Source organism: Phanerochaete carnosa, assembly GCF_000300595.1.
Source record: "Phanerochaete carnosa HHB-10118-sp unplaced genomic scaffold PHACAscaffold_1, whole genome shotgun sequence".
NCBI classification, from domain to species: domain Eukaryota; kingdom Fungi; phylum Basidiomycota; class Agaricomycetes; order Polyporales; family Phanerochaetaceae; genus Phanerochaete; species Phanerochaete carnosa.
Genome location: NW_006767628.1, coordinates 2,186,528 through 2,211,424, shown reverse-complemented (window position 1 = coordinate 2,211,424; position 24,897 = coordinate 2,186,528). Strand labels below are relative to the sequence as shown.

Genomic DNA, 24,897 nt, shown 5'->3' with positions numbered 1-24,897 from the left:
CGGGAAAGACAGTTCGCAGTGGGCGTCAGTGAGTCCCGTGCAACCCGTCCACCTCCACCACCTCCAACCGCGAGAACGATCTGAGATGTCTCTACCACCCATATTCTACCACTATTTTCGGCTACCGCTGCCCTATGTTCGTACACTCGCACTGCAGGAACAGCTGCACACGCTGCAACTTGCGCAACGCCGGATAGGAACACACAAGGACATCCTTCTCTTGCTCGAGCACCGCCCAGTCTATACTGCTGGCCGCCGCCAGCTCTCGAGCGACCCGGCAGTGCTCGCGGACGAGCAGCGTCTGACGCGCATCGGCGCAGACTTCGTCGCCACGAAGCGCGGCGGGCAGTACACGTACCACGGACCGGGTCAGCTCATCGGCTACCCGCTGCTCGACCTCGGGCGCACGGCGCCGCCGACGGGCATCCGCGACTACATCTGCCAGCTGCAGACCGCGCTGCGGCGGCACCTCGCCGAGGCGCACGACATCGTCACGAGCGCCGCGAACGACAGTACGGGCGTGTTCCTCGACGCGCACAACAAGGTCGCGAGCATCGGCGTCCAGGTCCGCCACCGCCTCACCGCGCACGGGTTCTCCCTCAACGTCACGCCCGAGCCGCTCGCGTGGTTCGACCAGGTCGTCGCGTGCGGCCTTGAAGACGTCAAGGCGGCGTGCATCGCGAACGCGTCGCAGAGGCACAGTCCAGATGATGTGAGTGTAGAGGGAGAGATCTCTGGTTTGACCGAGAGACTCGGACGCGCTTTCGGACGTGATATGGCCCCGCTGGACCTGAAGGCTGAGCCGGAGATCGGAATGATGATCGAAGAGGTGGAAGAAGAAGCCAGAAAAGTTGGAGACTGGCACAAAGAGCCGTTAGTGCAATCACAGCGAGGTTGTTTCGGCAGCCGTTAGCGTAGGTGAGTACAGCTTTGGTCGTCGACAGATCCATGAACCGACAAGTACAGTTTTAACCCTCCTTAGAGACACTGCGTACGTCCTGGTTCCCTGTCAGATGTAGATCCCGGCTCACACAAGAACGTTACAGAATGTCGGACCACCCCACTCAGTACTTTCTGCATATGCATTTCAACGATTGCACACCGATCCTTTAGCTTGTGTAAACCACATGCCAAGGGTTCTGTGTGCGGTGTCGCAATGATATCGTGCAGTTAAGAAACTATCGACCGCGACGGTCCTTTATGATCCTCCTGGAAGAAGCACTTTGCAACCGTGGTTCACGATACACACCATGTATGGTATAGTAAGCCGCAACGCACTCTTAAAGGCCTCGAGGAGGTCCGGAGGTGGCCTCGTGATAACTGACAGCTGGCTATCTCCATCCCTGACTCAAGCTACGCTGAAAGTGTTTTCAAAGCCAAAATATCAGAGACTACCTCGCATGCCACGAAATCGCTGCTGGTGTATGTCGTTCGACGGAAGCTATTCAATGAGCCCAGTAGGCGCCTAGCGACTCCTTTGTGCCTGACTGCGCGAGCTTTGTGGCGCGGACATGTTTAGTGGAGAGACTCTGTTGCTGTTTTTCATGTCCTTCTCGACGTCATTCCATGGTCAGCAATTCGATACTCTTTTATGTCTCTGTCCCGTAGAAATCTAGCATCGCGAACCTCATGACTTCCTCAGACTCGTCCCACCAGCCCGGACGCCTCTCTCTCCACCCTCATCCGTCCCAGATAGCTCGCCCGCTCCCCTTCTTCCACCCCACACACGCGCTATTTGTTCCCTCAGAGACGTCACAGCCCGGCGAGCCAACAAACTCTACGCATTGGTCCTCCAGAGCGTCCCGCAAAAACCGATACACACCCAAGCACGTCCCATTACAACGCTATCAAGATGCCTCAAGACCGACAGACGAGAAAATGCAGCAACACCACACCGTTATGCTCACAGAGAAACGGCTGCGGCATCCGTATACTATGCTGAAGGTGCACCTCGTGTGGGATGTGTCCTTCTGGGTCGCGGTCGCTTTCGTTATCGGTTCTGCTGCATGGGTGCGTTCTCCTACTGGTGCCATACAGGAGCACAGGCTGACCACACCGAACGCCTGCAGATATGCAACGGGCACCTGCTATATACCCCACTCTCCCCGACGCCCTCCCCTCCACACAAGAACGCCGCCGCCTGGCTGGCATTCGTCGGCGGCACGTCCTTCGTGGTCGGCGCGTACCTAATGTACGTCGAGAGCCTGCCCGCCAACACCGGGCACGCCGAGCTGTACGACGAGTTCCACGAACATCTTGCGCGGCTTGGAGGAGATCTGGAGAGGCATGTGGGAACACACAACGAAGATGGTGCCACGGACGTGAAGCCGAAGCAGGGTCGGACACTCAGATGGGTGTGAGCACTTGGGTCCCGCCTTTTCCCTTGTGTGGCTCACTGATGTCTGTACAGCGGCCTAGGATCCCCGCGAGACATCGGGTTCCTGGCCTCGCTGATTCAGTTCTTCGCCGCCAGTGTATTCTGGATATCCACAATGTATGCCGCCGCCCTACTTACGCACATTGACGACCCCAGTTTGACCCAGCACTCCCCCTCAGCACGGGTCTCCCTAACGTCATACCCACCCTTGATGAGAAGAACACCGCCGTGTCGGTCGTGCTGTTCTGGACGCCGCAGGTCGTCGGAGGATGCGGCTTCATGGTCGCTTCGGTTCTGCTCATGCTCGAGGAGCAGAAGGCTTGGTGGAAGATTGCCCCCCTGAGGCTCGGCTGGTGAGCTTTATCCGCACTACCTTGTCGCACGGCATTCAGCTCAGAGTTTAACAGGCAAGTCGCATTCTGGAACCTCGTCGGTGCAGTCGGCTTCACACTGTGCGGCGCCCTGGGGTACGCAGCGGTGGCCTCTTCCGGAGTATGTTTCCTGCCGTCTTTCAGCACCCGCTCTCCTGACAAAGCATCGTATAGGCCAACTATCAGAGCGTACTATCGACCTTCTGGGGCAGTTGGGCGTTCATGATTGGGAGCGTGATACAACTCTGGGAGACCGTTTGGCGAGAGGATCCAGGCTCTGCGGACGGTACTGGTTCTGCGAATGGATGATATGTGACTGCTTCAATCTGCTGAAATTGGGGCAAATTGTGTGCCTATGACGTCTAAGCGTGCACACTGTGAGATAGGTACAACAGGCAGAATGGTACAGGCCGTTGTTATCCCGAGTCGGACCAAGATCAGTGAAATCTTTCCACATAACTAGCAGCTCAATTGGATAGGATGCAGACTTATACCGAGAATGAACTTTGTAAGATTGTAGCCTTCAGACTTGCTAAATATACCACCCGGGTGATCGAACCATCAGCTTCAGAACAGTGTTATGTCTTCCTACTGCGCGTCCGCCTTGTCACCTCTAAGACCGCAACCTGACCACAACCCTTTAGCCATTTTGAGCTCAAGTGCATCCAAACCGGGCATACCTTTCTCTTGCGACCAGGCTTCGTCTGGACTTCCTCGTCCTCGAGCGGCGTCAAGTCGCTCTCGCTCTCGCCCTCGCCCTCGCCCTCGTCTTCCGCGGAGGACTTAGCACGCCGACGAGACCTTGAGCTGCGACCTGCCACCCCACCACTCAGCTTCTGGAGCTCTGCAACAAAGGCAGACGTCCGTCCGCCGACGGTGACCCATTTGATCGTCGCGGGCTCTCCAGAGGGCTGGTCGTAGCTGTCAGCCGACGCACAGCGCATGAGCATCCGAAGCGCTCACGAGAAGCAGCGTGTGCTTTTTCTTGCCTTTCCCCTGCCATGCGTGCGATCAGTTCAGGAGCATGCGCTATTTGTGAACGGGAGAGCGAAGGCGCACCCAGCGATGCTTGAAGAGCCAGTCCCCCGGGAACTTGGCGTCGTCCGCGTTCACGTCGACCGCCGTCTGGCACACTTGGTGCGTTTGCAGATGCAGGGCCGCGAGTTCCGTGTCGTCGAGCGTGTGGCAGCGGCGCTCTGGGTGTATGCGCGCGTGGTACAGGACTTCATCTAAGCCTGACATGAGAGAGCTCACGAGAGACACGAAACGGTGGATGGACCTACCGGCGACCCAGTTGCCGACGCCCGCGCTGAACGACTGGTCCAGCAGGAGCGCCTTGATTGGGCAGGTCCGTCTCAAGACCTGCACCTTGAAAGGCTCTAGTTTGGGCATGGACAGGATGGGGTCAAACCCTAACGCGGAGATCGGGGGCTCTTCCAGCGGCGACTTGACGAGGCGTACACGGCCGAGCCTGCGCGCGTCGAGGAAGGCTACTTCTGTGGTACTGCCTGTCGTCTCGTCGCGGATGTGTAAGATGAACTGAAGTGCGATCGACGACTGAGGCCACCAGAGGAGATCTGAGAAGGTACTTTTGCTTACCTTCATAAACCTGGGAGGCCAGTCGGTCGACGCTTTCCTTGGCGTCTCTTTGTAATACGTCGCCAGCTGGCCCTTGACCTGCCGGAGAACGTCAGCATGGAGGCGGCTGGACTTCGGTCGGGCATGTGACGGACCTGAAGCATGCCTGTCATGCCGAAATGAAGGACAGGCATTCTCCCGTCCCCGTCGAGGTCGAAGTAGAAGACCTTGCCTACACAGATGAATATCATTTCTTTCAATTGTCTCGGTTGGTGACGGATAGCACACCATATCGAGCGACGTCCTTCACAGTCCGACCTTCGAGTTCTTTCTCCTGTGCAGCATAGTCAGCCTAGTTCTAGAAAACCAGCAGGCTCCGCATTTACAAATTCTGAGTGAGTCGTGTCCGAGAACACGAGATTGTCTTCTACTGCTTCGACCCTGGCGATTTGTTTCCCTTTGGCGAGCGTTCTGAGCAGAGCAGCAGCTCTCTCGACTTCTGTTATGACAACTCAATCAAAATAAAATCATCTAATATCCCATACGGTCCTACCTGGAAGCTCTGGCATCCTGCTCTAGACGGGAGGGAGCAGAGGTTTGGTTCGAATTGCGCGCCAAGACGGATCAGAAAGATCAAATGCGGCTCCCGCTTCCGGCAGGAGGCCACTTTGTGGCGCCAGCAGTTGTCTTTAAATTGTGCCGGCATCGACTCCCATGCCTTTCCGTCCTACCACTCTCAGCGGCCCCGTCTCACGGCCTTGACAGCCATGTCTGGAGAGCAACGGTCGAAACCCTGGGGACTCCGGTGGAGGAGTTCTGTGTGGTACGTGACGTTCGGTGAGTTACCCAACCAGCAGTGCATGGCCACTCAGTCGCGCCGCGAGATGCCGGCAGAAAGCTAACCAAGGCGTTCACAGTCGTAGGACTCGGCAAGTACCACTTGTAAGGGTATCCAGCTTTCGGCTAATTTTTCTTTCTTTTTTTTAAATAGGTGTAATGACCGATGTGCTCGTGTATTCTATTGTAATCCCTGTGCTCCCATTCCAACTGGAGCGTCTTGGTTACCAGGGTGTCTCGGGCCGCGTTGGCTGGCTGCTTTTTGGATTTGTATGCCAAATTTACTTTGTGCCGCTTGAGAGTGCTGACGCGCGTATCAAGTCTGCAGGACTTGTACTATGTGAGCTGGAACATATGATGTTGCATGGCGTCCGACCATCAGCAGCCGAGGACTGACTCCACATGCAGCGACGGTGCCTATCGCCATGTTCTCTGAACGATACAATATGAGGACTTGGCCCTTGATCTTAGGCCAGGTGATACTGATTGGATCGCAGATCATGCTCATGCTGGCACCTACGTACTGGCTTATGGTGCTGGCTCGGATTATCCAGGGCATAAGCTCTTCCATTATATGGATCGTCGGCCTCGCACTTCTGTGAGTCTTTGCGCGGCGGAGTCACAGCTAAAGCTCATGCTGAACACATCTTCCTTCAGATGCGATACAGCGTCCGAATCTATCGTAGGAAGTGAGCCAAAGATGTCATCATTATCATCGTCACTATTGTTGATCATGCACCTCAGGACAACTTGGTGTGGCCATGACCGGTCTTTCTCTCGGGTATTCAACGACGTATATATCACATTGTTGCCTTCAAAGCTGATGTCAAACGCAGGTCCCTCATTGGCCCACTAGCAGGAGGACTTCTGTACCACCGTTTCGGCTTCCATGGTCCCGGCATCCTTGCTGTCATCCTGGCCGCTGTAGACCTCGTTGGGCGACTCCTCATCATCGAGCGCAAAGACGCGCTGAAGTACGGCGTAGACCCTGCGGCCGAACCAGAGCCGGACGACTCGGAGCAGACTGCCCAGCAAGAGAACCCTGTGCCTGAAACGCGAGCTGAAGACGACAAGTCTGCGACAGGAGAGAGAGCTATGCAGCTCCCAGATAGGCCACAACTGTCTTTGATTGCTGTGGTTCGGAAGCTGGCGACGTCCAAACGAGCGCTGACAGTTATGTTCGGCAGTGCAATCTACGGGCGAGTACAAACAAGCGTTTCCCCCATCATTCATGCTGATCTTGATCGTAGTGTCGCGTACGCGAGCCAGGAACCCGCGCTTCCCCTGCATCTCCAAGCAGTTTGGAACTTCGACTCCTCAAGGGTCGGCCTGATATACCTCGGTGGGGTAATCCCGACCCTGATATGTACGTCCTTCACCGTGCGTCGGCCAGTGCACAGCCGTTGTGATAATACGGTACCCTTGCAGCGTCTCCCCTCTCCGGATGGATCACAGACTGGTACGGCTCCGAATGGACGCTCAGCATCTCCTTCCTCCTGATCCTCCCGTGGTTCGGGCTCCTCACCATAAACGGGCCCCTCGCGCTCTTCATCGCCATGTTCTGCCTCGAGAGTGCGTAGGCAGCCTCTGTTCCACCATACTCGCCACTACAGCTGAACGAATCCCCCGCAGACTTCTTCTTGGCCGCGACAGTCCCTCCGCTGACGACAGAGCTGGCCGCGGTGTCGCGCATGCACGAGGGCATCGGATGTACGCTTGTCGTCTCTGAGCACACAATAGCATGACTGCGAGGCTGATTTGATTGCTGCAGATGCACATGTGTACGGTGCCTTCAACCTGAGCTTTGGCATCGGTTCCGCTCGTACGTCTTCGACACTGGCGTATGTAATTCTCGCTGACGCGTAATCTCTGCATAGTGGGGCCTATCATCGGTGGGCAGGTAAGGGGAGCTCTGTTCTCATCGCTTTGACACCATCTCATGTCATATGTAGATTTACGACCACGTACGGCAAGGTTGGGCAGCGATATGCTACGTCTCCATCGGTGTCCTCGCCATGTGTTCGCTCCTATCGATGTGCTTCGTCGGCGACAAGCCGTTATACTCACGTTTGCTGATACGACGACAATCACGCTCCTAACGACGATCCATTTCTCAAGAAACCACTACTCAGCTATACCTGACAGTACATAGTGTATACGCGGGGTGATATGATACAGTGTACAGACTAGAGAAAATATGTAGGATGACGGGAGATGTACGCTAGATTCTCCGCGGGAACTTACATCTAGGAATACAGATGACGACAGAGCGAGATGCGACGGTATGTAACATGAGGTATACAAGAGAGGAGGAAAGCAATGATGTGGTGCGACGCGACGAACTAAATAGTGATATAATGTTACGAAGGAGCGGCAGGTATAGTGTCTTGTTGCAGGCGGATAGATGGGGGTGTCCCAAACTGGATTAACAGTTGGACAAGGTCACCTGCGGGTAATCGTTTAAATGTCGTGTCAACACACGATAAAATGAACGCGTACTTCTCTTTAGAGGCTTGCTCAGGAAAGAATTCATTCCTGCACTCAAGCACAGCTGCTTTGTAGATTCTTGGCAATCCGCACTTAGAGCAACGACTGGAAGTGTGATCAGGCCAAGGTTTGTACGATCCACATGTGAAAACGACTTACTCGGAAGTAAGGTCTGAGCGCGACGCTTATTCTCAAGGATACGGATTCGCTTGCATGCTTCCACGCCATCACAAACGGGCATGTCTAGGAGCGTCGTCGTCAACGATCGTATATCAGCTATAGTAACGAAGAGGACTCACGGTGATCGAATAGGGCGACGCTGAAGTAGCCTGGTCCCCGTGCTTCCCATTCTGAGAGGGGGTGTTATGTGGCAAATGTCAAGCAAAGCCAGAAGGCACACGTACCTGCTATAGCTTCCTCACCGTTGAATGTGGCAACAACGTTGAGATCGAACCTCTCGAGCTGCTTGATGAGTAGCTTCTGTGCGACGGGATTGTCTGCGCCGGAAGTCAGCGAGAGATCAGGACAACCAAACTGCAACATACCCTCAGCAATCAAGACGTTGCCGTACAACGTCCGTGCTTCGAGCGCTTGCTGTTCATCTGCCTGATCAGCAGCACCAGCCTTGAAGACTTGCTTCTGCTCTGGATTCTTGAGGATTGCCAGCAACTGCAGCAACCTTGCTTTCCGCGGAGGCTTTGTCATCCGCACCACACCGGGTGTGTTATTTGCGAATGTCGAATGACCTGTAGAATCGGTGGTAGGGGTGTAAAGATGTATAATCTTCGTATCTCGGAATGGATCGCCCGGGAACTCGTGCAAGTATCGACAGAACTCGTCCGCGCGTGTTTCTGATTGTTCATCGAGGAGAACGAAATCCAGGAGAGGATGGACATTGCCGGCCTCGCGGAGGAAGTTTTGCGCCTCTTCCATAGAGGACACAGAACTTACGAAGAAGCCGCCGAGCATGGTGCTGAGAAGAGAGAGAGTTGCCGGAGACCGAGATGCAACTAGAATCCGCAGTGGGTATGGGGTCATAAGCTGTGCCTTCAGTTGATCGATTTCCGCCAAAGCCTGCGAGTACAATGAGCTCAATGACCAGAGTGAAGCCGTTAATGCATGCACACTGACCTCTTGAGACTCGGGCTCGTTGCAGATCTTGACAGGGATGGTGAACCAAAACATGGAGCCAACTCCGAGCTCTGATTGTACACCAATAGCACCGCCCATCAGCTTCACTAGCTGACGCGAAATCGACAGTCCCAGCCCTGTACCACCGAATCGGCGAGTAGAAGAGTTGTCAGCTTGCTGGAATGGCACGAATAAGAGGTCGACGTCGCTGGAAGTCGCATGAGCCGCAATCAACTGAGGGGGATCGAGAAACACACCTAGAGCTTAGTCCTATACCCGTATCCCTATACACATGCAGCGTGAGTCTCGACTCGCGGGACTTGATACGACTGCGATCACTTACTGAATCACGAACTTCAAGTGAACCTCTCCAGGGGTAGGCATCGAGCTGCGATCAACAGTACAGGTGACTCGAACGAATCCATTGGCAGTAAACTTAACCGCATTGCCAATGAGATTCATCAGGACTTGTCTTATGCGAGCATAGTCGGCGGTTACCCCTGAAGGCATTCAATTGAGTCGTAGACGACGCGCAAATCGGAAAAAAATACGTACATGGCGGTACGTCAGGTTCGATGTCAAATGAGAGGTCTAGTTTCTTCGCGGCCATGGGTAGTAAAAGCTCCATGCAGTCAGCGATTATATTCTCGACCGGGAGCGGAGAGAACTCGAGCTTTAATGCAGATGCTTCGAGCTTGCTGTAGTCCAAGATCGAATCGATGATCTGGACAATATTGTAAGTCATAACTTCACGGTCAATTGCACGCCCCTTACCTTGAGCAGCAGCTCACACGATTGCTTGGCAGTCGTGACTGCCGTTTCATGAGCGACGGACAAGTAACCATTCTCTCAATGACTCACCAATCTCTCTTTGCCCCGCGTTCAGCTCGGTCCCAGTCAAGATGTCCAGCAGGCCATAGAACGAGCTGAAAGGAGTGCGCAGCTCGTGGCTCATGGATGCCAGGAAATTACTCTTGATCTATGCAAAGAGTTGAGTGCCAGCCTACACAAGTAGTAACTTCGTGACGTACCTTGGTAGCCTTCAGCGCATCTTCTCGGCTCTTTCGCGCGGCCTCCAGGGCTTCCTTCTGCGCAGCAATCATCTTCAGATTCTCGCGAGTACCAGCCTGAACAGATCGGAAAAGGAGTGCGTTGGATATGCCTACGCTGGCTTGCTCGCACAGCAGGCTAAGCACAGTGACTGTGTTCAGAGAGAACGCGTACTTCGACGCCAGGTAGACGGCACCGAATGTCTGTCCACGGTTGCTGAAGATAGGGAGACAGATGATCGACCGATGGATACTCTCCCGTGCTTCGGATGAAAACCGTGGCTCAGCCGAAACATCCTCCAGATAAAGTCTTGTTTTCGTGTTGAGCGCTGCAATATTAATTAGCCAGTATGTTATGTCACCAGCATCTTGGCTTACCATGTTGGATGACGGCTCTCTGAAGCGGGTCTTGCATCGCCCGGACGGGTATAGGATTCCTTGAATCAAACTTAGAGATGTTCACCAGATAGACATAGCGACTTACTCATGTACTTGACAGGCCTCTGGGGGTGTCATACTTGTAGCGACAGTGTAGTCTCCTGCTTCTCGTGCGATGACAACGCACGTAGTCTGGCTCCCAGAGTTCTCTGCAGGTAGGGGTCAACCATGTCGAGTGCGAAGAGTTGAAGTAGCACTTACCAGTCACAATCTCAGTGAGTCGCTGCAACGCGAGAGACAAGTTAATGTCTCTGGATATCTCTCGACTCCACTTGAGGATCGACGCAAGATCCGCAGCAGTCAGCTTGTTGATCACGTCTTCATCCGTAGAGCTCGTCTTGATTGTCTGAGGGAAAATATCCTCGTCGTCCACGAGCGGCGGGTTCGTGCTGACCATGACCGTGTCCGTTTGCACTGCGGCATCAGTCGAGAAGATATGGCGCTTCAAAGAGAGTGGCGACCGATTGTCGAGCAAGGTCGACATATAATCGCTGTATGGGCTATGGTTGAGAAGACGATGGAAGTAGGGCGAGAATTAAGGCACGCACGCAATGCCCCTCGCTCCCCACTGCGATTGCCGGGATGTCCCACGACGCTGTAGCTCTGCACCGAGCCCCTCCACTCCACACCGGATAAAATGACTTCCCTGGAGGAACAGGGCCCAGCCTTCCTCAAGGAGCCAGTCGTTGTTGACAGCCAGTCTCACCGCTACGTCATAGAGCTTGAATGCATCCGGACTGTTGAGAAGAGAAGCCATCTCCGCATCCACGAGAGCAACCCATGTGCTGTTGTTTACCGGACTCGACGACAGCCACTTCCTGATATAGCTCTGGTTGGCGTCGATCTGGCGCATGTAGCGACCGTATTGTTCCGCGTTCAGGTCGGCCTTACGGATGCAAGAGGTCAGCGCCAAGCTGTGGAAGAACAGTCCGTAGCGCGAATGTCGATGGCTATGCAGACAGTATCAGTAACACTCGACATCCACCCAAGAGACATACCCACTTTGGGTGCTTGTCGCGTGTCTCGTAGACAAAAAAACCCAACTCTGCGGCTGCCTCATGGAAACCAAGGCAATACAGCGAAGCCACCTTGAAAGCATTATACCTGTGCCGATGGTTGAATACCTCGGTAGCGACCCAAAGGCTCTCAGGAGACGCACCAGTTCATCACAAGGACGAAGTTGCCGGACTGCACTTCGCTGAGCGCCAAGAATTCCTTCTCGTTAAAATCGGCTGTTTCAAATATGGTGTCGGGCGAGGTGGCGTCCGTCATTCCGGCGTACGCGCGAACGGTGTTCAGATGCACTTGACAAAAGACGATAAGGTCACTGTTCTGAGACCACAGAGTGACATCGCTGAGAGACTGGAAGCTGGTCAATTATGACAATACAATGTCAAAAGGTATCACGAGCACACACCTCCTCAGCCGCAGGTAGCAGCTCGCTCACTGTAACATGTCAAAACGTCTCCGCGATGAAAGCTAAGGATACATACGGTGATCGCAAATGAAGAGGCGACATTGGATGAGATGAAGGCTTGAGAAGCTGCAATAGAGCCTGTCGCCCGCGCTCTGGCCGAACTTCAACGCTTGTTCTAGGCGGGGAACGTTGGTCCGAAAATGAGCACTGTCGTATCCCGACACGAGTGGGCAGAAGAGGAGTAGCGCACGGCTAAAAAGAATGTTCAGTCACAAGACACGAGCCAAGAGCGGAGGAGACGCACCATTTCTCATGGCTAGACCCATACTGGTCCGCAAGGTGCAGCGCCAGCTTACCGAGATCAGCAGAGAATCTGTAAAGCTCCCTCCTTTCTGCAGCGGCTTGCATCACCTCAGTTCGTGGGTTTGAGACTATATCATTAACATTACTCACCGCCAAGAGCCCAGAAGAATCCCAGCGCAGTGCCCGGACACATCCCAGCTCTGCTCAAGACGGATACGTTGATGAGGGCAGGATGGTGATATACGGGTCGGACATACCTCAGTGCAAGCCGTATCGTCTTGGAGGTGGAGTCAGTTCTGAGACGTCATTCATGAGAGCACACGACGTACCGTCAAGCCAATGATATCTGCAAACCCCTCGCCAGCGCTCCAGTACGCATTCGCACCCGCATCGTTCAGCAGGGAGATTGCCATGTCCGTGCGCGGGTCGCGCGCCCTTGGGATTGCGAGGATTTCCTCAAACCCGACCGCGAGGATCTCATTTTTCACGTCCTCGAACATCTGATCCGCCTCGCGCCGTGACGGCGTCGGGTTCACGTCCACGCCGAGCAGATGCAGGCCGTTGATCGTGTCTCGTAGCGCCTCGGTGTAGTTCCCACGCATGAAGTAATTGCGCGATCGGATGCGGAGGATCTGCGCCTTGTTCTCGGGCTCATTCGAGCGTGTCATGCATTCCGCAATGTAAAAGTCGGAGTTGGCGTAGTCGCCTCTCCATGTCGAGAGCTCCGCGAGCTTGAGGTACAAAGTCATTGTCCTTCCCGGATGTGACCTCCACGGGTCATCGTCGAGGAGAGATATCGCGTTGAGGTACGCCTGGAGCGCCAACTGCAAAGCATCGAGTTCGTAAACATGAGGGCAAAGGGCCATGGAAGATAAGCAAATACCTCATGCGCACCCCGTGCTCTCGCAGAATCGCCCGCATCAATAGAAAGGTCCAATAACTCGTCTCTACGCTGATGCTCTCGCAACAGCGGCAGACACCTTCAGATATAGGTCAGCAATCGTTCAGCACGTTGACAACCTGCCCTACTGTTTAGCATGCTCCGCGATCCGGTAAATGTCAGGTATGGGTTCATGCATCATCATCATGATAATCCTGAACGACATCTTCGCGACCGAGCCCTCAGGGAGGGTCGCCGCCTCCGCCTGCGCGGCCTGCCGGTACCTGTCGTGCGCGAAGCTGCACATGTCGCGCGCGCGCTGAACGAGCCAGCCCTCCTGGATCGCGAGCTGCAGCCCGCGCATCGAGCCGCGCGTCGTGCTCGACGAAGTCTCGCTCGCGCCCATCTGCGAGACAGCCCTAGTGACATTTGACAAGCCGTCGGTGTCGTCCTCGCTGCTGCTCCCATTCGAGTCCTCCCAGTCCATCATGAATGCGACTTCGGTGACCTTAAACCTGCACGTGGTGTCAGAAACATGGCAACAGACGGCGTGCTCGAACCGCTTACGTTGATCCGAAGAACGATGCCCAGACGAGGTATTTCTTCGCGTCCTCGTCAAGCTCATGTAGCTGCGCGATGAGGAACGACAAGTCGTTCGGATTCAAGTCGTTCTTCTTCTGCGCCAAACTCTTCTCGATGGGTTCGATCTCATACTCCCAGTGATTCTTCTCCCAGCTATATGTGATGAAGTGTTGACGCTGTAATGTCGCAAGCATGTTCCGTACAGAGAACGGGTTGCCGAGCGATGCCGCGTGAACTATCCGTGAGAGCGGCTGACAATCCTCCTTGGATCGACGAAGCGTGCGAGAGACGAGGGAGGACACAGCTGAAAAGCTGAGAGGCTCTAAGTGGATCCACGTTGCGGAGCGATTATTGAACATCGGCTTCAGTCTCTCAAGCACCTCCCTGGATACAGGCCATCAGTACACGGGCAAGGGCATACAAGTGCTAAACACTTACGGTGTATCTATGCGGACCGTCGCGAATATCAACAGGCGACTTCTCGAGTTAATTAGCGCGCGAATGAGATCCAATGACCTTGATATTATTGAGCCACCACATCAAGGATCAACTTCTGGTGACTCACGAGCTCGATGCGTCCTGTAAGTCGTCCAAGAACAGCGCAAACAGTCTCGTTTCGGCTAGCACAGCGAACATGCTCTCGACGAGGCTCTCGAACCGCGCCCTGAGCTCGTGAGTCTCAAGCGCTTCCTGCGGGGTGTCCAGGCTGATGTCGAATAGCAGGAGGATGTCCTTGAGCTCGGGCACGCCCTGGTACAGTAGTGGCACGTTCTGCAGCTGTGGGCCGAGCCGTGCTCGGAGTGCCGTCACGAACCGGTGGAGGTCCGTGTGGAAGACGATCAGCTGTCGCAGGACGGACGACAGGCAGGACAGCTGAAACATAGGTTAACGCAGGCCTGCTGCGAAGCGGCGCCAGTCACTCACCAGGGACGCGAAGGGAGATACTTCGCTATCCTGGAACTTGCACTGGCCCCAGAGACCGTGGGCTATGGAGTACGTCAGTTACAACTTGGCCATGTAAACAAAGGATGAACTTGCATCTCCATCGTGCCTGGTTAGCCAAGACCAACGAACTCTTCCCCGCTCTATAAATTCCTGTAAATTATCGCTCATTGGGCATCTGTCGTAGACACTTACCCAGGTGGACCCACAACAATGACCGCGTGCGTGCGTGCACGGCGCGACGAGGGTCCCAACGCAGCGCGTCTCAGCCCATCGCTGCCTAGTACCGCAGGACTCAGCGAAAGCTTCTCTCTCGAACGAAGTAACGGCGGACCCTGTGATTCCGACGCGCTGGGGCTCCCTGCAGACCCATTGGCGATCTCGTTCCTGTTCGTAAAGTTCGGCGGGAAGCTGGACGAAAGATACATCGGCGTTGGCGCGTTTACACTCCCATTCGGCGACACCATGGTCTCGCTTCTGGATGAGCTCGTGGAGGAGCGATCGTCCGCTTGTGTGCCTGTACCATGGCTCGATGAGCTGATGATGACCGAGCTATTCGATGTACCCAGATGGCGTGAGTAGTTTGTCGATGCATGACGGATGACGTTTCGAATGGTGTCTAACTCTTTCTCGCGGCCGAACTGTTGATCTCGTTGATGAGCATCAGCATGAGGCGTACTCGGGACCGATACTTACGAGAGGTGATGGGATCGTGAACTCCTATATGAACCGTTCAGCACACGGCTCATACTTTACACTGCGGACACTTACGGTGTACCGATCCTGCGTGCCGATCTCGAAGATGGGTATAAGCTGGACAAATGTAAGCGCACGTGCAGCGAGGTAATGAGAAGTATGCACTCACTTCTGTCGAGACTTGCTCTGTCACAAGAGTCACCGAATTCAGTAGCAAGCGTTGACACTGCAGAAGATCGGTTTTAAGACCGCTTGCACTGTGGTACCGCGCGTCTGGCGATTTCGCAAGAAGCTGTGCAGATCATATGTACTGAGACGCTGTCATGCTTCGCGGGTTAATTACCCGGGACGTACTTTGTCGATGATGAGAGCGAGCACTTGGGGCACGTCTCTCCGCACTTCGTGTACGGGCATCGGGCGCTTCTGAACAATTGCATGTAGGAGTTCTGTTGGACCGCCCTCAAAAGGCAGCGTGCCCCGACCAACAAGTAGCGTCCAGAAGAGGGTGCCCAACGAGTATAGATCTGTTCTCTGGTCCTCTGTTGTCGATTCCATACCCCCGGTCTGCTCGGGAGCTATATGATTCCCTCGTTTAGAAACAATCGACACGCGGGGCACGTTGCACAACACGCACCAAGATAGCATAGAGCTTCCTTAACCTTTAGCTTTTTGGCTTCTCCCATCGCGTCCGACCGGAGCACCAACGTTGAGGGAACACCAAACTGTTCTAGCGAGACGGCACGATTGCCAAAGTGCACGAGCCGCACAAGACCACTGTGCGCGTTGAGATGAAAAGCGTTGGCGCGTACTGCGGCACCGTCAGCGATATGCAAGACAAGAAGGCGCCGGGGAACCGCGTACCTTCTCGGTGGATGATCCCAAATCTACGGAGGATGAGTAGGGCCCGGAAATAATAGCGTGGTCACATACCCGTGTATAAGCTCAAGCGCACGCGTTGCTTGTATCGCAAACCTAGGCCGAGCGAGTCAGACGCCGATTGCGTTCCAGCGCCGTTCGATCACGTACTCTAGGAATGATGCCAGATCCATGACTTCCACGGGCTCGATATCCTCGACCATGTCCATCTCTTCGATGCCGGTCATGTACACATCCCCGTGCGACGTGGACGGCCGCGCACGCGACACGTCTGCGAGCAACAGATCATTTACCTTTGCGGGGGGGAAGTACCGGCCGAGCAGATTGAGGCCGGGGTGGACGAGCAAGAGGACGACGCAGTCGCCGTTCGCTTTGGAGATGTTGAAAAAGTCGATCATGCGGAGGACAACGTTGGAGCTGTCAATGTTGCCCGCCATGCGCGCAAGGCTGCAAAGCCCCGTCAGTTATCGCACCTCAGGGCGGAATGGAACGTGTACTTGCATGTGGGCCTCTCGTTCGATGCACATCGAAGCGTTGGAATGGGCAGAGGCAATCTTGGCGAGGACGCTAGAGCCATCCTTAAGACTCATTCCCTCTGCGAGCTGAGTCGTGCTGCCGGTGTCCTCCCATGGTACGGCCTGTGTCGTGGTGAGGGCTGTTAGGACTGAGAGGGCGCATCAGGGCGATTACCAACCTTCTCGAACGTATAGCCGGGCACGGAAAGGACGCCATCTCTGAAGAAGAGGTTAGGTAGGGCTGGGTAAGCATACTTTCTGCGCATGGCAGTGGTATGCAAACGCTCGGTTACAGGCCAATGGCGGAGTGGGGGTGGAAGACAAGCGGTTATGTGTATTGTCGGCACCAGTTCAGACGTTCCATGTATGGACAAAGCGCCGGGGACGTTGCCCAGCTAACATACTTGCGATCATGAGAAATAAAACGGGAAAAACTCCGTCGGTGTGACATCATTGATCGCAGCAATTCGGGTCTCGACTCCACCTCTTTCTGGCCTTCCCATTGGCTTCCAACCCTTTGATCGATGCCCCTGACCCTGTGACAGTGATCCCGACGCACTAGTAGCCCGCTCTTCATGCCACAACTAATCCCGCCACACAGTCAGAATATACGCCGCCGCAGCCACACAATCTAGGAGCACACTTGGGAGGCTAGCTTCGGTCGCAGCTTGACAGATTTTGCACCAGAATCCATTTTGGCGATAAAGGAGACGTCGTACAGTTACAGACTACGAAAGGCATAAGACAGCAGGAATACGGAAGACAGACACGGAATTAAGATGTCACTAAGAGCCAGCATGAGCAAGAGCAGCACGAAAATTTACATAAGAACTTACTGTAAGAAGCGGGGTCAATGTGGTCCGGTAATTCAGGCACCGCAACCTCGAAGCGGGACTGAATCTGAGCCATCACCTGCTGGTCGCTCTCGGACGACACAAACGTAATGGCGAGACCTTTGGTACCGAACCGGCCAGCACGACTAGGATAGATCCGGATTAGCAGTACTCATTGTTCGAGTTATGGACACGTACCCGACACGATGCAGGTAGCTGTCAGCGTCGGGCGGACAGTCGTAGTTAACGACAATATTCACACGCTCGACATCGATACCACGACCAAAGATGTCAGTAGCAACAAGGATACGCTTCTCAAAGGCCTTGAAGGCAGTGTAACGCGCGATACTGCGCAACCGTTAACTATTTGACCGCGTATAACATTGTAGAGGTCCTCACCGTTCCTCCTGGCCTAGGCCCGAGTGGATAGAAATACTGGGGAAGTTGCACGAGACCAGGAGTTTGTCCAGTTCAATGGCACGTGCCACGGACTTGACAAAGATGACAACCTACATACGACTCCAATTTAGTACAAAACGCGCCCTCGACGAGTGAGGAGACGAGCCTGATTGAACTCGAGGGTATCGAGCAGCTCATTGAGCTTCCTGTTTTTGCCAATTTCTTCCAGCTTGACGTAGTGCTGCTGCAGACCGTGCAGCGTGAGCTTAGTCTCATCGTCGACAAAAATTTCAAGAGGCTGCATGACAAAACACTCAGTCTCAAAACAAAGTCAAGCGGAAGAAAAACGCACGTTCTGCATGAACTTTTTGCAAGTAACTCGAATCTCCTTCGCCAACGTCGCGCTGAACATCATGACTTGCTTGTGGTGGGGAGTCGCCCGGAAGATCTCTTGCACGTCGCGGCGCATGTCTGGTGGGAACGGGTTTGCAGGTGAGATGAATCGTCGACACATGAGCAATAGGCAAGGATAAACGCAAGCAGGGTCAAAGCAAAAAGTAGCAGTGAGGATGAAAGAAAGCGTGCGACATGGTCACGACCAATGTAAGTCTTCATCTCGGGATCACCGCCGCCTCTTGAGGAGCAGCCGATTCGACAGCGTTGTCCGCTTCCTCCACTACCGTCCTTCTCGCCCTTCTCAACCTCGACGACGAATCCGTAACAGGTCCGGCCGACCGGTTGCCAGAGCATATCGCGGGGGTGCAGGGGAGTGCTTCAGCGCTTCAAATCGCGCCAAGGGCTGCAGACAGGAGACATTGCGACAACAGCTTCATGAAACCCACAAGGTCGGGGTGACGGACGCAAGTAAAGAGGAACAGCACAGGTCTGGTGTGCATGCCCGGGTGACAGGGTGCTGGAGTAACGCCGAAATGCGAGTGATGACTAACCAAGCTGTTCGAGCATTTTGTCGCACTCGTCCAGAACGAAGTGTTTGACTTTGGAGGCGTCCAGAGACTTGTCCCTGACAAGCGCGTTGAGGCGACCAGGTGTGCCGACGACAATGTGAGGGCATTTCGACTTGTCTACGAGGAGAGCCTTGTCCTTGTCTATGCCGATTCCACCGAAGAAGGTGCTGATCCGTACATCAGGCATGTACTTGGCAAACCGGGTGTACTCGTTCTTGATCTGAAACGCCAGCTCACGAGTGTGGCACATGACGAGGACAGAGACCTCGCCGTTCACAGGCTCGAGCTGCTGGAGCGTGGCAAGAACGAAAACCGCGGTTTTACCGTGTCCAGACTTTGCCTGGCAGAGTACGTCCATTCCAAGGACGGCCTGGGGAATGCACTCTTGTTGCACTGAAAATGCACGTCAGTCTTGATTCCAGCCACCATTTAACGATAGAATTACCTTCGGATGGGTGTTCGAAACCGAGGTCAGAGATGGCGCGCAGAAGTTCAGGCTTCAGGAGGAAATCCCTGTGGCGGTTATGATGAGTTGACAGTCCGAACGGTTGCAAAAGACAGGTGTACGCACCTGAAACCCGTCGAATGAATGCCCGAAAAGTTTTTCTTATCCTCTGCCACCCCGTCAGCGGCTGGCTGCGAAACAGTGACAGCATTTGCCGCATGGGCGGGGGCGCCGTTGGCGACAACGTCGTGCTCGTCCTCGTAGTCGATCAGCTCCTCGTTGTCGTGTGCGCTCATTTTTATTGTTTGTGTGGTGTCGGTGTTGAAGTTGGAAGCGAGTCAACAAGAAAGCAGAGGACAAAGGAGAAGGTGGTGGTGGTAGTGGAGAAAACGAACGTGTGGAAATCCAACCTGTGCGCACGGACCTGGCCGGCGCCGGCCGGAGAGACGCGGGCAAAATGGGCGCCTGTTTCTGGTCACGCCTCGCAGGCAATTCAGTTGTGAGCTGAATCTGCGAATGGCAAAAAATCCGATATTTACGTCTCGGTGCAAACCAACAGGCTCTCTCTTGCCTTGCCGCCCATTTGCGACTTGCGACTCGTCGTCGCGCAGCATGCTAAGCTTGGCACACTCATTTAAAATACCCGCAGCGCGCGCGCGCGTCGGCAATGATGGCCGATGGAACCGTTACGACCAGGCCCGCGGGCAGGCACAGGCATGCACGTCCACTATAAAACGACCTCCCGGTAAAAGCGTTCCGACACAAGCTAGGCAGAACTCCCAGCTTGGTTGAACAAGAAATGGCACCCCAACAGCAAACATATCCCTTCTGGTTAGTCACCGCACGCTTTGCTACCAGAACGATCCCTTTATGACCTCATACTCTCGTCTAGGCTCGGAGGTCAGTATCTAGCGTACTGAGCCATAACGCTGACATTCTGATGTTACATGTCGTGTATCAGGCGTTGGGGGCTCAAGTGAGTGAAGGTGCACCTCTACCGACGCGTCAGTCTGAAGCCGTTTTCTCCGTACAGTGGCGGCAGCCTTCACCCATCCTCTAGATTTGACCAAAGTGTGAGCGCGTTACGGCAGTATTCTATCTGTCTAATATCTCATGTCCGTGATGCAGTCGTCTCCAGACAATCAAGCCGTCGCCTGGCCAGCCGCATCCGGGCATGTTCTCTGTCATCCGTGCGACCGTCTCGCGATCAGGCGTCCGGAGTCTCTACACCGGTCTCTCTGCTTCCATCCTCCGGCAAATGACCTATTCGCTCACTCGACTGGGTGCATATGAGAAGATCAAGGAGACTCTCTCTAGAAGTGGGAAACCGTCCGCTACACAATTGTTTATAGGTGCCATGGTTGCTGGTGGTGTCGGTGGGGTTGCTGGTAATCCCGCAGGTGCGTACTCCGCCCTACTGGCCCAAAATCCTGCGTGTTCACCCTACATTAGACATCCTGCTTGTCCGTATGACGAGCGACTCCATCAAGCCGCCAGAACAAAGATATAATTACTCTAACGCCCTAAGCGGCCTAGTAAGCCTCATCAAAACCGAAGGACTCAAAGGCCTTACTCGCGGGCTAGGCGCGAACACGGTGCGTTCTCCTGTCCAATTTTAGCAGATGTGACCTAAATTAAGGCTGAAGACGCGAGCTGTCCTCATGAATGTGAGTTATATGGGGTATTCTGTACTACACTTGTCGTGCTGACGCTACTTAGGCCTCCCAAGTAGGATCGTAAGCATCAGATTTCCGACTCGGCACGGACGTGTCTCGAACATCTGCTTTAGATACGATTATATCAAAACTACACTCGTGGCACATCGCCTGCCAATAGTAGACTACCAATTCCGGGACAATCTCTTGTGCCACACCGTCTCCAGCTGTCTTGCCGGAACGATCGCCACCAGTACGTCGCATGTTCGAATTCGATCAGCCACGAACTGATCTGTCGGCCAATAGCCGTATGCGCGCCCGCGGACGTACTTAGGTCGCGCCTCATGTCTGCGGTAGGTTCCACACGCGTCATTAGCTGCGCATGTACTGACAGCTTCGCATCACCATACCAGTCCTCAAGCGAATCTTCGTTCAACGTGCTTAAGCGGTCATTACAAGCAGAAGGACCGCGATTCCTGTTTAAAGGCTGGACGCCCGCCTTCGTCCGCCTTGGGCCTAATACTGTGCTGATGTTCGTCTTCTTCGAGGTATGTCACATTTACGTCTCATTCCGTTCCACATTTGTTCACGGCCGTGCAGCAACTGAAAAAGGGTTGGCGAACGCTGTTCCCCGCGTCGTAATCACCGTCGCCTTCGATCCCGCACAATATCCGAGTCCGCTTCGAGACTGCTCTCGCCAGAGGTATAGTACGCACCTTAGATTATTGATTTGTTCTCCCGTAGAGCTATCTATCTATCCCCGTATCTCATGTATCCTTAACGTACAACGGCTATTCCATATGGACCTTCGATACTCCTACGATGTTGCTATCCGCAGCCTGGCTTCCCGAGAGCTACAAGAGCCAGGTACCCAAAACTGACTTATGCATCCTTAATCTCTCAACAGCTTGATAATGATGCAGTCTAGAGACAGGTCGGTTGGTCCAGGTGAGTCGCAGGCCTGTTGCCCCATACTCGGGTCTAACGCACATTCACTCTGCCTATGTGTGAATCATAATCTCACTGTCACTCCATTAGGGCTACTTGGAATCGTCATCTTGACACATTCAGTCAAGTTTTCGCCGTGCCAGTGCTGCGCATGCGGACCGCGAGACGCTGTCCTAACTCTCCTCCTTCCATGCAAGGATTGAGGCACTACAAAGTTCTTTCAAGCCGTGAGAGCGTGGAAGCCATGTCGGCATCCACACTGGGGCTTGACCGCTATGGGCGACAGGAAATTAGCTACTGGCTAAATGGTAAACTCTCATATTGCGGCGACCTGCTGTCAGAAGCCTGACGAAAGGGGTCCTTTTCGTGCCTACACTACAACTCGACGTGTGCGAAAAGTTGCACGCTCTTCCCGCACGTGCTCTGCGTAGCAGTTATTCCCGCGAGCCCAGCGTCTCGCTAAGCTTCTGTCCCCGCTGACGCACGACGCCTTGTGCTCGCCTCATCTTCCGTCGCGGGTGCAGTATGTTTCTCGCACGGCCTGGCAGCGCCGACACCGCGAGCAGCAGACATCGCCACTCCACTCCCCGTGACCGGCCCCAGCCAACTCTAAAGTCGAGCGATCTGTCAGCGGCTGTGGCCGCCAGCGAGACATCGCGCGTGCGAGTGTGTGTACATTTGCTGCTTGTATGGTATTTTTTTCTCTGTAGGTGCCCGTCGCCGATCATAGACCCACTCGAGGAGAGCGAATTAGGGCTAGGCCGGTGGTCAGATCGGTTTTGTGAAACAAGGACAGACTCGGGCGGATACTCTGACGAGGTGTATATAAGACGCTTCGTGTTGGGATGACCAGGCACAACTGCAGCGTCGCCTCCCTCTGAGCTGTGCCATTCTCCAAACCTTTCAATTGTACTGAACATGAACCGCCTGTCACACACATCCTGGTCTTCGTCTAAGGTGTGTACACACCCGGTAGACTGGATGCCTGACGCACCGCTGACGGTCGGACCGTCCACCAGCCCGCGTCTATCGCGCGCTCAGACAGCGACTCGAGTACACTGAGCTCGTCGAGTGGCGTGTCCACGGCGTTGTCTTCGACACTTGACGTAAGTCATGCGACCGCTGTACGATTCACAATCTCACCGTCGTTTGATAGTCGTATCGCTCTAGCTCAAGCCTCGGCATGGTCGTAAGTCCACGTTCGAGCGCATATATCCGCCGCTGTTAATGATACATACCCGGGCCGTGCACAGGCACAAGACCTCGAGGACGAGAATCAGGCGTGGGGTAAACCGAAGAAGCCAAAGACCTCTCGGCACTGATGCGACAGCACAGGAGTGGACCGACAGAAGCCCTGTATTTGTATAGACTATATCAGCTGATAATCATTCATGCGTCTTGCTTTCCTGTGGCGCTGCGTTGGATCGCGCCTCGCGGGAGGCCGTAGTAGTCATCGTTCGACGTTTCACGAGATGGGATAAATGTACTGTACATAGAAAAGCTCTCTGGCACCAGGACTCTATCAGAATCTATAACATAAACTCGTATGCTGCAAACTCTGTTGGATTCTGTCCGAGGCATCTGTGGCGGTTCGTAAGCCATGTGTTATGGGACATGCCGAGACCATACACTTACTTCCTAATCGTCAAACTAGAATAGCCTTTCATCATGGGGAGGAGACGAGGGGAGCCTTGCGAATCCATTCTCCCTTGTCCAGCTCCTGCAACGCAAACGCCGCAAAGGCAGGCCTCGCCAGCTTGGGCTTCACATGCCCATCCCCAACGTATCCCGCGATGTAGGTCTTGTCCGGGTCGCTTGTAAGTACGGGCACCCGCACGATCGTCCAGTCTAGATCGCCTCCCTCGTGCCTCACTCTATCTCCGATTGCGACGACGTCCTTGTACGCGCCGTGTGCGAAGAGGTGGACCCCAGTAACGAGCGTCTTGAACACGACGCTGAAGTGATCGTGCTCGTCTTTGATGCTCGACGTCCCGAGCGCGATGAGGCGGCGCACGCCGTGCCTCTTCATCGCAGCGATGATAAGCCCGTACGCTTGCGCGAGCGGGGTGTCGGAGGGGTAGGTGAGGCCGCTGGTGACGGACACGGGCGGGCCGAGCGCAGAGAGCACGACGTCAACGTCGGCTACGGTCCTGCCGACGAGCTCTGCGTCGGTAAGCTGCCCACTGATAACGGTCACCGATGGGTTCGACTTGATCGAGTCGGGGAGTTTGTGAGGCGAACGGACGAGGAGCACGACGGAGTGTCCTGCGGCCAGAGCCTCTTGTATGAGCAGTTGGCCACAAGGGCCTGTAGCTCCTAGTATCAAGACTTTCATCGTGGTAGTCGTGGTTCAGGCGGCGAGCACTGTGTGGCGAGATCTCTCAGGCGACCTTATAATCTGATAACTGCGGCGGGCGGTGTTTCGGACGAACTACGACGCTTTCTAGGAAAGGATACGTCCCACCACTCTGATTCTCACCCTATGCCTCGCCGTGAGATGGGCGTCATCCGATATGACACGTTACTGTATGGCAGCAGTCGGTCGGTCGTCATAAAGCGTCACGCTTCGCCCTCGGTTGTCACTATACGATCGTTCACAGTAGTTTCTTGCCGACACTCGTGACGTCGACAATCTCGTCTCTTGTCCGCGACCACTGCTAAGTATCTATAGCTTGACATGACCGCTGAGCATCATCCGGGACGTCATACGGCCTGCAGGGCATCATACGAGGCAGAAGATGAACGTCGTCACTCTGCGAACATAAAGAGATCACGTACGGCGACGTGCGGGCATGTTTTGGGTGTAACGGGCGTCGATTTCGATTTCGTGCAGTGCTGTCGCCCAGCATTGACACTCAATGTTTCGAGAGATACGCGGGTCACCAGTTTCTCACTGTCGCTGGGAGACTCTTGGTATATTCATCGTTTAATTCGCGATGTTCGTCCCAGGAGAGATTCTTCGCCGATCTGCGTAGCTTCTTTTGGTAAGTGTGATTGGCATGATGACTTGATGAGTATCCCTTACTAGTCTCTCAGGCTGCCATGGCCTCGTGCAGGCCACCATGTCTCTCGCCCTCTACCTGCTCCCGTACCTCCTCGGCCACAGCAGTGGCATATTCGCGTCCCCCGTCCTCTACCCCCGCGATGCATCCACACCGACTGCGAATGGGACA

General features: G+C 54.6%; 9 protein-coding genes across 9 annotated transcripts in view; 5 read left to right on the top strand and 4 right to left on the bottom strand.

The window, feature by feature from the left end:
* Positions 1-31: 31 nt before the first annotated feature.
* Positions 32-989, top strand: PHACADRAFT_246836 (uncharacterized protein). Its single transcript, XM_007390118.1, has one exon. It carries the CDS (start codon positions 86-88, stop codon positions 911-913), a length of 828 nt encoding a protein of 275 aa, XP_007390180.1. The 5' UTR covers positions 32-85; the 3' UTR covers positions 914-989.
* A 514-nt stretch (positions 990-1,503) lies between these two features.
* PHACADRAFT_203884 (uncharacterized protein) lies at positions 1,504-2,739 on the top strand. The gene is made up of 4 exons (XM_007390117.1): positions 1,504-2,010; positions 2,070-2,356; positions 2,411-2,494; positions 2,557-2,739. The coding sequence occupies exons 1-4, from the start codon at positions 1,630-1,632 to the stop codon at positions 2,732-2,734; spliced, it is 930 nt and encodes a 309-aa protein (XP_007390179.1). The 5' UTR covers positions 1,504-1,629; the 3' UTR covers positions 2,735-2,739.
* Positions 2,740-2,909: 170 nt separating this feature from the next.
* On the bottom strand, positions 2,910-4,895 carry PHACADRAFT_203883 (uncharacterized protein; the record flags this gene model as incomplete). Its single annotated transcript, XM_007390116.1, has 10 exons — positions 2,910-3,374; positions 3,429-3,659; positions 3,712-3,744; positions 3,808-3,977; positions 4,032-4,287; positions 4,348-4,425; positions 4,482-4,558; positions 4,615-4,660; positions 4,713-4,825; positions 4,880-4,895. The coding sequence occupies 10 exons, from the start codon at positions 4,893-4,895 to the stop codon at positions 3,327-3,329; spliced, it is 1,068 nt and encodes a 355-aa protein (XP_007390178.1). The 3' UTR covers positions 2,910-3,326.
* Positions 4,896-5,061: 166 nt separating this feature from the next.
* PHACADRAFT_133462 (uncharacterized protein) lies at positions 5,062-7,626 on the top strand. Its single transcript, XM_007390115.1, has 11 exons — positions 5,062-5,163; positions 5,318-5,433; positions 5,485-5,503; positions 5,572-5,761; positions 5,821-5,852; positions 5,908-5,944; positions 6,000-6,529; positions 6,592-6,735; positions 6,796-6,873; positions 6,935-7,008; positions 7,116-7,626. Exons 1-11 carry the CDS (start codon positions 5,094-5,096, stop codon positions 7,260-7,262), a joined length of 1,437 nt encoding a protein of 478 aa, XP_007390177.1. The 5' UTR covers positions 5,062-5,093; the 3' UTR covers positions 7,263-7,626.
* On the bottom strand, positions 7,524-16,745 carry PHACADRAFT_155836 (uncharacterized protein; the record flags this gene model as incomplete). Its single annotated transcript, XM_007390114.1, has 41 exons — positions 7,524-7,609; positions 7,663-7,755; positions 7,810-7,893; positions 7,950-8,000; positions 8,055-8,147; positions 8,196-8,989; positions 9,039-9,065; positions 9,125-9,281; positions 9,337-9,505; positions 9,556-9,593; positions 9,643-9,760; positions 9,813-10,159; positions 10,209-10,267; positions 10,315-10,417; positions 10,470-10,759; positions 10,817-11,218; positions 11,271-11,372; positions 11,428-11,630; positions 11,686-11,714; positions 11,762-11,937; positions 11,990-12,086; positions 12,139-12,188; positions 12,246-12,265; positions 12,318-12,812; positions 12,872-12,968; positions 13,018-13,383; positions 13,436-13,834; positions 13,889-13,966; positions 14,016-14,323; positions 14,375-14,436; positions 14,489-14,535; positions 14,588-15,033; positions 15,089-15,112; positions 15,164-15,205; positions 15,258-15,380; positions 15,443-15,663; positions 15,723-15,896; positions 15,950-15,972; positions 16,115-16,411; positions 16,466-16,602; positions 16,659-16,745. The coding sequence occupies 41 exons, from the start codon at positions 16,743-16,745 to the stop codon at positions 7,524-7,526; spliced, it is 7,014 nt and encodes a 2,337-aa protein (XP_007390176.1).
* A 408-nt stretch (positions 16,746-17,153) lies between these two features.
* Positions 17,154-19,475, bottom strand: PHACADRAFT_246819 (uncharacterized protein). The gene is made up of 9 exons (XM_007390113.1): positions 19,248-19,475; positions 19,122-19,189; positions 18,659-19,069; positions 18,064-18,182; positions 17,878-18,009; positions 17,712-17,821; positions 17,511-17,660; positions 17,316-17,458; positions 17,154-17,264 (listed from the first exon to the last, which is right to left on the bottom strand). The coding sequence occupies exons 1-9, from the start codon at positions 19,415-19,417 to the stop codon at positions 17,254-17,256; spliced, it is 1,314 nt and encodes a 437-aa protein (XP_007390175.1). The 5' UTR covers positions 19,418-19,475; the 3' UTR covers positions 17,154-17,253.
* A 606-nt stretch (positions 19,476-20,081) lies between these two features.
* PHACADRAFT_133456 (uncharacterized protein) lies at positions 20,082-21,629 on the top strand. Its single transcript, XM_007390112.1, has 10 exons — positions 20,082-20,097; positions 20,155-20,194; positions 20,250-20,521; positions 20,574-20,716; positions 20,768-20,788; positions 20,841-20,857; positions 20,911-21,029; positions 21,083-21,129; positions 21,190-21,324; positions 21,377-21,629. Coding segments are annotated over exons 1-10 (837 nt in total). The 5' UTR covers positions 20,082-20,096; the 3' UTR covers positions 21,419-21,629.
* Positions 21,630-22,226: 597 nt separating this feature from the next.
* On the bottom strand, positions 22,227-24,163 carry PHACADRAFT_246816 (uncharacterized protein). The gene has a single exon (XM_007390111.1). The coding sequence runs from the start codon at positions 24,057-24,059 to the stop codon at positions 23,391-23,393; it is 669 nt and encodes a 222-aa protein (XP_007390173.1). The 5' UTR covers positions 24,060-24,163; the 3' UTR covers positions 22,227-23,390.
* Positions 24,164-24,350: 187 nt separating this feature from the next.
* PHACADRAFT_246815 (uncharacterized protein) overlaps positions 24,351-24,897 on the top strand; it is a 2,988-nt gene continuing 2,441 nt past the window's right edge. Inside the window, exon 1 of the mRNA XM_007390110.1 lies at positions 24,351-24,708. The gene's annotated coding sequence lies outside the window, so the exon portion shown is untranslated. The remainder of the gene's footprint in view (positions 24,709-24,897) is intronic.